The sequence below is a fragment of the Etheostoma spectabile genome, chromosome 14, assembly GCF_008692095.1.
Source record: "Etheostoma spectabile isolate EspeVRDwgs_2016 chromosome 14, UIUC_Espe_1.0, whole genome shotgun sequence".
Lineage (NCBI taxonomy): Eukaryota > Metazoa > Chordata > Actinopteri > Perciformes > Percidae > Etheostoma > Etheostoma spectabile.
In genome coordinates, this window is record NC_045746.1 from 21,633,173 (window position 1) to 21,646,501 (window position 13,329).

General features: G+C 41.9%; 1 protein-coding gene across 3 annotated transcripts in view; it reads right to left on the reverse strand.

Annotated features, from left to right (window-relative positions):
* khdrbs3 (KH domain containing, RNA binding, signal transduction associated 3) overlaps positions 1-13,329 on the reverse strand; it is a 136,430-nt gene that overhangs the window by 68,971 nt on the left and 54,130 nt on the right. For all 3 annotated transcript variants that reach the window (XR_004334934.1, XM_032535297.1, XM_032535298.1), the window contains exon 2: positions 7,021-7,139. Coding sequence is in view for 2 of the 3 variants with exons in the window: in XM_032535297.1 (XP_032391188.1) it covers positions 7,021-7,139 (119 nt within the window). In the remaining variant the exon portion in view is untranslated. The remainder of the gene's footprint in view (positions 1-7,020; positions 7,140-13,329) is intronic.

Below are 13,329 nucleotides of genomic sequence, written 5' to 3' on the forward strand. Positions count from 1 at the left end.
AATCACTGCTTTGGGTGCAGAGAAAAGCCACAGCCTGAACTGGAAATAAACCAGTGGGACTCCTTACGCCTTGCTAATGGCCTGCGGTGCTTTCTGCATTAAGATGCTCTCTGAGAGAGGGCCCACAGATCCACCAAAATGTACAGATGAGTGCTGATATTGCACCCTTGTTCAAAAGTTGGGATATTTGTATTTCCTGAGTAGGTTAAATCAGGATTTAAAATATTAGGCTCTCTCTTTATGTAGCCATGGTTAATATTCAATCTGGTGGTTAACATTGTCATTTTCTAAGGAAAAAAAAAAGGTATAGTTTGAGAAGCTATTCGACAGCTTTTGCTGCAGAGCTTACATTACAATGTTGTAATGTCCCTTCCAAATCAGACCATAAGACACTCCTACATCATGACTCATGCCAATATCTTAGAAAGTGAAAAACTACATCAGTGTTTGGTATGAAAAATCATCGCTGAGCAACAGCTCCATCACAGAGAATCAGCAGCGTGGAACTTTCTGTTGTCCTTTGCTGCTTCATTTTGATAAAAAGCAATGTGTGCGGAGGATGAATTTAACCTCTCTGCACGTGCTGCTAAATGGCTATTTGGAAAATGTCTGTGCCACTTCAATGCCAGAAGCCAAAAGGTGATGCTCGCAGCTCAAGAGAAAACCCATTCAAGTCAGACCGATCATTCTTGCCATCGCTAGCTGTCAGATAGAACAAATTGAATTTGTCTTCCTTTGGTGGCTTGTTGGAGCTCTAAACAGCGTATTAGTGGCTCTACTTATCAAAGCTGTCAAAGCAAATCTGTTCAGCTGTGAACCTAGGAGACTTAGGTCAGCCTCCAGATGACACGACATACATTCATACAAACAATACACAGCCCTCAGGGCTCACGAAAAATGAATGTCTGCTCCTCATCAGAGTGCATGCCACTACCTGCTGAGCATAATGACTCTTTCGCAGAGTTAAAGCAAAAGCACCCAGTGAGCTTAGATTGGGTGAGTAGCAGGTACAAAGACATTCAGACATCCATGTTGAAACTAGGTCAATTTGGTTTTGAAATCAAAGCTTTTATTAAATGTCTGGGGCTCGTATATTGTTTCCACAGCCTATCACTGACTATATTTCAGTCAGTCAATTCAGGTTGATCTTTGTTTGAGTGATCGATTAAACCAATCTTTGAAAATATGCCTTTTCACCACGGATGAGGTGAATTGACCCCCCTTTGCACTGTTAACCTGGTGCATTATAAAACATTTGAGGGTTGCTTCTTGTTTGTGCTTTTATCCAAGCAATATTGGTATTGTAACTGAAATTCCCCTAACCATAGTTGATAATAAATCGGAAAAGTAATCAAATCTGGACCTTGTGAATCATAATCGCACCAATAAAGAAAGCTGTTGGCAATAGCCATTTTCTAATTTTAGTTTTAAAGCAGGTCTTAACTACATTTTGAAAAGTAGTCACTGAAATCCGGTTTAAACAATGGCTATGTAAGCTAACATCTAAAAAAAAAAAAAAAAATGATGTGCAGTATAGCTTGCACAGACTGAGAGCAACATAGAAACATAGAAATGTACATGCGCATAAACATATACAGTTAAATTGATGGATTGGATTTTGGTCTATCCTTCAAAAAATAATTGGAAAGTGGAAAATACAACTGAAATCTGAAATATAAATTATCTCCCTGCATTAACAGCAGTCTGGCAATCTAACAATGTAATTAAAATCTTGCTCAAATTCATTGCAAGGCTCGAACTATCATAAACAGTAACATTTTTACAATGTAATTGGAGCATCTACAAAAGGGATTAATCTAGATGTCTAGACAGTGTTTCAGCCATGCTAGCATTATGGCTCCTTGGATGGCAATGTCGGGCACTTGTCCACCACTTTGGTCCAGACTGAAATATCTCAAGCTCGCCATGACCTTTTGTACAGACAAGGCTGCCTCAGGATGAATTATAACTTTGGTGATCCCCTAACTTTTTATCGAAATACCTGTAACAGTTTCCATCAGCCTCAGCTAATTTTCTATTCACCGAATTTTAGCAAGCAATAATGCAAAAGCTAAATTGGTGAACATGGTAAACGTTATACCTGCTATACTGTACATCCGCATACTAGCATTGTCATTATGAGGATGTTAGCATGCTAAATTTAGACTTCACCCTTACAGAGCCACTAGAATAGCTGTAGAGTCTGGATTGGGCTGCCAGTCACCAAATCAATGCTTACTGGGGATAATCAGGGATGTATAATAGACAAGGTGAAACAAGGCTACATTCAGAATTTGTCCTCACAGCAAGTACAGTATTATTAAACTGATCTAAATTGGGCGCCTGGTTAGCTCACCTGGTAGAGTAGACACCCATATATATATTACTCCTCAACGCAGCGGCCGCCGGTTCAACCCCAACCTAAGGCCTCTCCCTTTTCAAGTCTAAGCTCTCATATCCAATAAAGGCCTAAAATGCCCAAAAAATAATCTTAAAAAAAAAAGATCTAAGTTGTGTGGCATCCCTTAAAATATGGCGGCGCGTGAACAACGCGAGGCTCAGCGTCTCTCCAGGATTTGCTATTTAGTGGTTTTTTATCTATTTTTCACCAGACTTTTTTTCCAGAACAGCACCACGTTGCTGTGCTACAGCAGACAGGAGCTTCTGGAGCTTCGTAACTACAATGCTGACAATTTTATCGCCGATCTCCGACTCATCTCAGAGATCTCCAGAACACCGGAGGCTGCCCACTTCTCCCGGCCGGGCGGAAGGGCACGTAGGCGGCGACGAGAACGTAAGCAGAGGCGGGGTAGCAATGACTCTGGCAAGACCAGAGGCGGTTTGTGCTTATTATATTAATAGCTTGGTGCACAGACTCTGCTACTACCGAGAGTCAATGCTCAGAGAATGTGGAGTTTTTAATGGTCAAATGCAGACCTTATTACCTCCCAGGAATTAAGTTTGATTATCCTCACTGCTGTGTACATCCCCCCAGATGCTAATTACTAGCTAGCCAAAAGACCTCTACGCGGCCATTAGCAAATATCAAAACAACACCCAGAGGCTGCCTTTATGTTGCCGGTGACTTCAACCACTGCACTTGAAGACAGTCCTCCCCAGATTCCACCAACATGTCTCCTGCCCACACCAGAGGAGACAAGACCCTGGATCATGTCTTTCCAATCTGGCTGGAGCTTACAAGCGCGACACCCCTCCCCCACATCGGACAATCACCATCTCTCCCGGTTCCTCACACCTCGGTATTCACCACTAATCCAACGTGTGAAACCTACTGTGAGGACATTAAAGGTGTGGCCAGAGGCTCAGATGCTGTGCCCCAGGACCGGTTCAGGAATACAGATTGGAACACCTCTATCACACAGATTGGATCGGTACGCCCACTCCGTACTGGCCCACATCTCTGCCCCATTGACTGTGTCACACCCCTAAACGCATCACCATGTACCCCAACCAGAACCCTGGATGAACAGATGTTCGTCTCTCTGAAGGCCCGCAACACCGCCTTCAGGTTAGGGATGCACAGACCTACAGTGCAGCCAGGGCTAGCTGAGAGGGGAATCAAGAAGGCCAAACACCACTACAATGGAAGGTGGAGGACCACTTTTCCAACTCAGACTCCCGACGTATGTGGCAAGGCCTTCAGATTCTCACAGATTACAAACACAAACACCTGCCCCGTCTCCTCTGATGTCTCCTTCCTCAATGAGCTTAACATCTACTATGCTCGTTTGAGAGAGGAACACCACATCTGCAATCAAGGCAGCCACTACACCACCAACCGCCACTGACTCTTCTCTCTACTGACGTAGGAGCGGCCCTGAGGTTAAACCCAACAAGGCTGCGGTCCTGATGGCATACCGGGACGTGTCCTCAGAGCGTGCACTGGGGAACTGCAGGAGTGCTACGGACATCTTCAACCTGTCCCTGGCCCGCGCTGTGGTACCGACCTGCTTTAAGACTACTCCATCTCCCAATTCCTAAGAACTCCCCCAACCGACTCAATGACTACCGCCCGGTAGCTCTTACCCCCATCATCACTAAGTGCTTGGAGGGGCTGGTCCTAGCACATCTCAGATCCTGTCTACCCCCCACACTGACCCCCACCAATTTGCATACAGGCAGAACAGGAGCAGGGATGCTATTTCTGTAGCACTGCACTCTGTCCTTTCTCACCTGGACGCAAAACACTTACGCCAGATGCTGTTCTTAGACTTTAGTTCAGCATTTAATACTGTCATCCCATCACAACTCATTACCAACTTACAGACTTCGGCATCAGTTACCTCTGTGTAACTGGTTGCTCGATTTCCTGACCAGTCGACCTCAACATGTTCGGCTGGACAACCACACCTCATCCACCATCATTATGAACACTGGAGTGCCACAAGGTTGTGTGATTAGTCCCTTCCTCTACTCTTTCTTCACCCACAACTGCAGACCTGTCCATGGCTCCAACGCCATTATCAAGTTTGCAGACGACACCACGGTGATTGGCCTCATTAGAGACAACGATGAGGTTGCCTACAGGGAGGAGGTGGACCGTCTGGCTGACTGGTGCGACAAAAACAACTTGCAGCTGAACACCGAAAAAACCAAGGAACTCATTGTGGACTTCAGGAGAAACGCTGACCTACACCCACCCATCCACATCAAGGGGACAGCGGTGGAGCGTGTGGACAGCTTTAAGTTCCTGGGTGTCCACATCTCTGAGGACCTGAACTGGACGACCAACTGCTCCAAACTTATCAAAAAGCGCACCAGCGCCTGTTCTTCATGAGGACCCTGAAGAAGAACCATCTGTCCTCAGGGATCCTCAAAAACTTTTACCGCTGTACCATTGAGAGCATCCTCACTAACTGTTTTACTGTTTGGTATGGGAACTGTTCTGTCGCCGATCGGAAGGCACTGCAGAGGGTGGTGAAAACTGCCCAGCACATCGCAGGGGCACCACTCCCTACCATCAAGGACATCTACAGGAAGCGGTGTCTGAAAAGGGCCGGGAAAATCACAAAGGATTCCACTCACCCTGCACATACACTCTTCTCCCTCTTGCCTTCTGGGAGGCGTTACAGAAGCTTACGGACCAGAACCACCAGGCACCGGAACAGCTTCTTTCCAACAGCTGTCACGCTTCTGAACGCCTCCTGATACAACGCCTCCTGATACAACTATAAGAATGGCAACCCCCCCGTCCACCCATACAATAATAATATATGGACTGCCCTCACACGCACACACATACCATGGACTGTCCCACACATACACATATGTATATAATCGTTATATATTCTGTAAATCGAATCTGCCATTATTTATCCTGTATTATAAATCCGCTAATACATATATAATCCTTTTACTAACAATCCTTTTACTAACTCTCCTGTATATTTTGTATAATCTGTGCATAGACCTCCCATAGTTATATTTATACACTACATTTATAGTCCCTTACAATTATTTACTTTTTTGTTTACATATACTTTATACTCTGTATAATCTGTATAAATCTGTCATAGAGCTCCCATATTTATATTATATATATTTTTACACAACATTTTAAAGTTCCTTACTATTACATTTGCTTATACATAAAATTATATACAATATTTATACCCTGTATAGCAATTCTGGATAGATGTGGATCACATTTCGTTGCTTGTACTTGTGACAGTGCAATGACAATAAAGTTGAATTGAATTGAATTGAATGATGTTTGACAAGGGTTAACATTTGGTTAGAACAATTCTCTTTTATAATATTGGGGATTGTTTCTTTTCTTATTGTTTACTCCTTCTTTACACAGACACATTTCCAGTGCAAGTTTTGATTTCCCAGTGACAATTATTCTAATGAAAGCGTGTTGATTGAGGATGTGTTTGTCACAGAGCTAAAACGGCTGAAGTGTTAAACTGAATGCTGGGTGGGACAATTTTTGAAACCTAGCATGCTTAACTGACATTGGCGTTACTTTGCCGTGGATGCCATTAACATTTAAGTAATATTAAGCATGTTTTGGGGGAAACTAAACCACACAAATGCACATCTAGAGTTGTATTGGTTCAGTGTTGGACTCCTGCGCTGTGTTTTCTCCCTGCTGTCCTCTCTATCCACATACTGTACTGCAGGTTCCTGCTGTCCGTCCCCCCTGGAGGGCTGAGGTGAAAACTTGAGCGATGTTCCCGTCTAAGAGTGGCCCTCTCACTTTTACACCAGCCTCCCCATCGTGCTCCCAGCGGGAAATCCCTGTCATGCACCGAGCGCCAAGCTCCAATAAACCCCGCTGCGGGTGAAGGCTCCATTGTGGTAGGCGAGGCTAAAGTGCTTTCAAATACGGCAACAGTGTTATCGCTCAAAATGACTTCACGTGGAGGTCATCGCGAAGCTGACTGTCTCGGACTCTATATATGTCACATTGCAATGTGCTGCATTGCAATCATACTCTCACCCTACAAGCTATTTATTTTCATAGAAAAAAAAACCCTCTAGAACTAAAAAACACAAGTGCATGCAACTAACATAGTAAATCCACTGCACACTCAAGAAAATGAAATCCAGCACAAGATAATTCCTTTGAATCATATATTCATAAATATTCATTGACAAATTAATAAACCCAGTATATTACTCAGTAACCGAGACATGAAAGCGCCACTGACCAAGGTCAGTGGAATAGAGAGGTGTGTGTACGAGGGAGGATAGGGAGAATTACACTTGTAACATTTCAAAAGCTAAAACTATTTTCCCGACAGGAAGTAGCATGCCTAATATAGTTTTAACCCAGTTCTGTCAGCACGGTGCCTGTACGCCGTCCTCCAGATGTTACATCTAATAACATAAAGCATCAACAACATGTGTCAAGTGGCTCTTGTGAGGGATCTAAATCAAAACCAGAGCGACTGTAGTTGGCTTCATTATCTATAAATATAACAAACTAAAATTTTCTATCTGTGCAAATCACATTCTTGGAGAAGTCTCTGGCGATGGTACTACAGCACTTACTTTAGGAAACTGCTTGACTGGTATTAAAACTTTCTGGCCCAGTTTCATGTTCTTGTTGATGACGACGTCAATGAACTTCTCCTCTTCCTTCCCCTCATCTTTCTGAATTTTTTCGATTTCTAGAAAGAGGAAAGAAGAAAAGTAATGAGTCGGTGTTGACAAGCAGCAAATACTGTATACAGGAGCGTGAAATGACTGTAGTGACAAAAAAATAATATCTTGTCCCGTGTTGTAGTGTGATGTGATGGATAAAGTTAAAAACAAAACACATTTCACTTCAAATGGAGCTTTCTCTCCCCCAGACAGCACTTTTTCCTCAACTGCCTGAAAACCTTGCATAGATTCCTGTTTGAAATTCCTCAATTAATCAAGTCATTAATTGAGAAAGCCAGCCCGGTTTTACATATGTGCTGCCCGTAGGTGCTGCCATGGGCATTTCCAGAAATACACTCATTCACTTTCTTTCCAAGAGAGGGATGTCTGTGTGTTACATACGGTGAGCGGGAGACGTGGCTAGCCTAGCTTAGCATAAAGACTCAGTGGCTGCACCCCACTGTTCACCAAGAAAAAGCTGCAGCTTAACCTACAACCTGTTTTGCAACGTGTTTTGCCTTGCACAGTTTAAACAAAGATAAATGATCCTAATTAGTGAGGTTTGGAGGTGTCTCTAGGTATATTTATAAACTTAAGGAAGAGCTACCTGAGCTGTTTCTCACTCCTTAAATATTTATGCTAAGCCAGACTAGCCATGTGCCATCTCAAGCTCCATACGTCATTCCAGCTGAAACAATATGGCGATTGATTGATTGGTTGATTCGTAGAAAATAAATCAGCATCCGTTTTGAAAATTAAATTGATAATCAATCGTTTGGGGAGATATTCCAAAAGTGTTTTTGGTTTCCAACTTTCTATTGTACAGAATATCTTTGGGTCTTTGACTGTTGCTTGGACGAAAAGAAAAACACTGAAGGAATACTGAAATATCTAAGAAAATAATCAACAGATTAATCCATAATGAAAATAAGTATTAGTCAAGCCTTATACCTTACACACACATGAAATTGATGTTAATCTTTTTATCTCACTTTTGGGAAGAAAGTAGTAAGCAAGTTACCCAATGTGTTAAACTATTTCTTTAGTTTGAAAGTCTATAAAATATAAGAAAAAATTCCAAAAGGCCCCTTACAGTTTTCCCCGGGCAAAGTATTGATGTACTATGACATATAAAACAAGGAATTGTATTTGATGGAATTAAATCAGTGAATATTTGTTTTGATTTTCTCCTAATTGACTTGTTTTCCTGGGCAGTAGTCTGCAGATTTACTCTCGCCATTAAAGCCTTGTTAACAAGGAATGCTAGATCCCTTCAGTGTCATTCATCTCCTCTATTGGCTGGCTCTCCACCATCATTAATGGGACGGCCCTATCAACCGCCCGCATCTAAAGTGGTGGTAATGGTTTGGGTTTTTACAAATTTTTCTTTAGATATGTTTATTCTTTTTATAAATTATGCTAAAAATTCCAATCTGCGTGTATGGATTTTGGTTCCTAATAGGATTCATTTGATCAGAATTGTTTAGTGCTTTATACCTGTCTTTGTTTCTCCACAGGCTGCTGCTGCTGAAAGGCAGAGCTGCAGTTTGACTGCCTTTTATGCTCCACCACAGGAAGTGGAAGAAACCAACTCCAGGCAGTGGGCTGGGGGACTCTGAACTACAAAATACAGCAGCATGTGGCTAATTTGTTTGGGTTAGATTAATATTAGGTGTTTTTTTCTTTAGTAATTTCTTATGGTTGGTTGTGGGGTTTATTTTGGGTCTTGATAATTGTAGTAAGTTAAATTCTCTACCCTTTGTGTGTGGTTTGTTATGTTAATACGCACCGTGTAGTATCGTTATGTTGACCTCAGTTTTGTCAAAGACCCACAAGTATTTTTGTTTGAAACTTTAAATTGATATACTTGGTGAAATAAAGCCTAAACTTGTCTTAACAAGCGTGTGTCCTTGCATGTGTGTCCTACTGCTTGGTCCCTGACAATTAGAGATACCGATTTACTTGTAAAGACAAAACGTGATGGGGAGGACACTGGAGCACGCACCCCCGGGCTACCAAAAATGTTGGCTGTCACGCTTCTTCTTATGGGAGAGGTAGACTTTGATGTATTTGGAGTTGTAACCTTGAACGTTTAATCAGATGGATAACATCTGTGTTTCAGTGCCAGGAAAATGGGTTTGCAGAGAGGGCAGTTGAGAGGTGCGGCGAGGCAACGACAAAGACTCCAGGCTAAAAGCCCAGCAGGTGAAAGGGTGAGGCCGAGGGCGAACTCCATCACAGATTTATTTCTCCTGTTCAAAACTGTTTTTGTGAATGGGGAAATAAATACGATTCAAAACGGAGAAGTCACGATGCTTTAGCTTTACACTTCCCGTTTTAACAGAGATTTTTGAAGACTGGTTCAGAATCAGATGTGATGGTGATCAGATTCAGCCAAAATAAGCAGTTTCAAACTGAAAACATGATCAATTCAAACAGGCTCACAGACACCACAGACATACCACATAACCCTTTTTCAATTACTGCAGGTCAGAAACGAGCTGAGCATATCAGCACTGAAGGGGAGGAGGGGGATTGACTTCAGGGTTTAAGGCTGCTCTGCACACTGCCTTTTGTACCAAGCCTTCATCTGGGTGCCTTTATACATACACATAACTACCAGGACTGATTGCGCTGTGATACCATTGCACCTTTTTCACACACTGTAGTATGTAGTATGTATGTGTGCGTTGATTTCATATTGTCGGTGTCATATTGTCTGTGTGCCTATGCGAATGTATGATGTGTATAAGATGTGTATAAGCGATTGGACACCTTAATTTCCTTCGGGATGAATTAAGTATCTCTATCTATCTAGCACTGCAAACTAGAAACTACAAAGCCAATAGTGATTTCTCAAAGCTCTGCAGCAATACATTTGCAGAATGTAATTAAATCCTCTGATAGGAGTTTTAACGAGGATAACAAAAAAAAGTATCAGTGAGATGGAGATATCTTTTAGCTTTGGTTATCCCAAGGGGGGCAGAGAGTGCACACGTTCTGAGAAAAGACAACATTAATATTTAATGCATTGCCTAGCAACATGCCAAGACTGAGTTTCTTTCTTCCACCAGGCGTTGTCCTCAAAACATTCAGGCTCTGATCGTGAATTGGAAGATTGTGACTGAGATTGTGTTTCAACTCCAAAACATTCAATGTTTTTTTTTTGTTTTTTTTAAAGCTTACAGCACAATCTTTCCAACTTGCCTGTAAAGAAAATGTAGCATTTCGAGTCCAAAGTTGAAACAGTGCACGGCAATCAATTAGCAGGTGTAATAGGCGGCAGCCGAACTGCAGCTTCAAATGAGCTCGGCCCTCTAAACATGCCGACACAGAATCAGCTGGTGAGAACAACTAACTGCAGTGCTTTCAGAAGATCTTGTTTGAGTGACAGTTTATGAGGGTGAAAATGTGGCAACGTGAACCGAGAACCTTCTTCCATCTCAGAGTCGTTACCAGGTGCTCAACACAAAAAGATTTAAACATGCGTCACTGACCCAAGCACCACCCGCCTGTTGTATTATTTTATCCCCCTTCCAGCTCTACGACACTCCTCTCTTCTGGCTGCAAACGCAAAGTGAATAGCGTGTTCTAATTTGGCTGTTGGCGAGGCACAATGCATACCACAATTCAATTAGTGCCTTGGAATCATAGAACTCACTCACTGACAAAATATCACCAGAAGTCTTTTTCTTGATTGTTATGGATGCTGTCCATGTGAATACACACTTTCCATTCAAAACAATGCTGCCTTGTGATATGTGAAGAATAAAAGAAATTCGGTAGGTTGATAAAGCTCTTAAAGCCAATGTACCTCCGCTGCTCTGACACCCAGATTAAATAAATAAATGAATTATTGAATTTGGAGAATTTTCCTTTATATGTTATGTTGGAATCTTTGCTCCAGGGTAAGCCACTTGGCCTATATATTGAAGAATATGCACGTACATCTATTTCCCCTGACGAGGTTTGTTGCTGCTGAAACATGTGGCTTATTAATATTGCTCAAGAGCAGCTGAATTATTTCTACACCTTTGCTTCCTTGAGTCCTGAATCCTTTTGAGTTTTCAGACTCCAAAATGCTTTATATGCACTGTTTCCTCTATGTTGATTCTGTAATGGCGGCCCACCGTGGCAAAATCTCTTCCGCCACGGTATCAGAAATATGGCAGACGGGTTACCTTTTGAATGATCCTGCCGACATAATGGCTGCCGCTCACGTTATAGTTTAACAAGTTATTTTAACAAGGGTTATTGGGCCCGTCCAGTTTAACTCCACATGTTGTTGTGTGGATTCAGTTTATTGTCAAAACGTTCGCTTTCATCCGAGTCGACTTTAAACGAACAGCTCCACCAAAAACGTCACCGCGGGAGATGGCTTTGAAACGCAGACACCGAAATCAAGGCACGAAATATACAACTAAGGCTAAGATTACGAGAAACACAAACAGGCAAGCTAGCTAACTGTTACTGATCTGTTATCAATAGAGACAATTATTCCCAGTTAAAAGTGAGAAAGTATGCTCTCTCCATTTTTGTTTATTTTTTGCACACCTACTTTAATAACATTTTGTGTGTAAAGCCGAGTTCAACACCATGACTGTCTTTGAGGAGAGACAGTTGAATATTGTGTGCCATTATGCACATTTGTACGATTTATTGCATCTCACCCCGTGTCTCACCCCGTGTCAGTCCTTCCAATTCAACCAAACACCGTAAATGTGGTGCGACTCGCAATTTTTACCAATCATGGCAACTGTTCCGCACATTTGACCAATAACCGGAGTTTCCCGTGGCTTCAACCAATCCCAGCTGTCCCACGTCTTAGACTTTGTATCAGTATGTAACTCTGAGAGCCAATGACCAGGCAGGAGGGACGGGTTGACGTAACACACATACACTACCGGTCAAAAGTTTGGGGTCACTTCGAAATTTCCATGCAAGGCAGGCAAGGCAAGGCAAGGCAGCTTTATTGTATAGCACATTCAGCAACAAGGCAATTCAAAGTGCTTACACAAAATCAGTTAAACAGATAAAACACAAGTAAAAACAGTTAAAAATCACAAGCATTAAAAACCGGTAAAACACATGAATAGACAGTTAAAAACAAAGAGAAACATAAAACACAAGAATAAAATTTACAGTGCAGCATAAGAAATTTAAAGAAAATGTAGTCATTTAAGAAAGCAGCATCAAATAGAAAGGTCTTCAGCCTTGATTTAAAAGAAATGAGAGTCAGCAGGATCTACAGGTTTTGGGAGTTTATTCAGATATGAGGAGCATAGAAACTGAAAGCTGCTTCACCTGTTTAGTTCGACTCTGGGGACAGAAAGCAGACCGTCCCAGATGACCTGAGAGGTTGGGTGGTTCATAGTGTAGTAGCAGATCAGCATATATTTTGGACCTAAACCGTTAAGTGATTATAAACTAGCAAGAGTACTTTGAAATCAATTCTTTGAGACACAGGAAGCCAGTGTAAAGACTTCAGAACATGGAGTGATGTGATCCAGTCTCTTGGTCTTAGTGAGGACTCGAGCAGCAGCGTTCTGAATCAGCTGCAGCTGCTGATTGATTTTTTGGGAGACCTGTAAAGACCCCGTTACAGTAGTCAAGTCTACTGAAGATAAGGCAGGACAGTTTTCCAAACCTGTTGACACATAAGTCCTTTAACCTTGAGATATTCTTAAGGTGATAGTAGGCTGACTTTGTAATTGTCTTAATGTGGCTGTTAAAGTTCAGGTCTGAGTCCAGATACACCAAGATTTCTGGCTTGGTCTGTTGTTTTTAACATTGTTGTTTGCACTCCATATAGACAGAATACCAGCTGAGATCAGTTGCATTGTTTTTTTAACCAGCGCAGCAGTTTTCATATTACATTATGTGCTTACATAATTGCAAAAGGGTTCTCCAATGTTTTCTCAGTTAGTTTTTTTTTTATTATATCAGATAGTGAACAGATTGCCTGGAACATTGGATGAATGTGTGCTGAAATGGGCAATGTAGATATTGCATTAAAGATCAGCCCCACTCAGATCAGCGGTATTCTGTCTAACATCGAGTGGAATGGAAATTTGTAAGTGGCCCCATACTTTTGACCGGTAGTGTACATGTCCAAATGTATCCTTGTTTCTGATATGAAGACGAGACGTGTGTGACTTGAACATCACATTTATAAACAAACATACAGCGGAAGATGCAAAACATTTCGAATGTCCT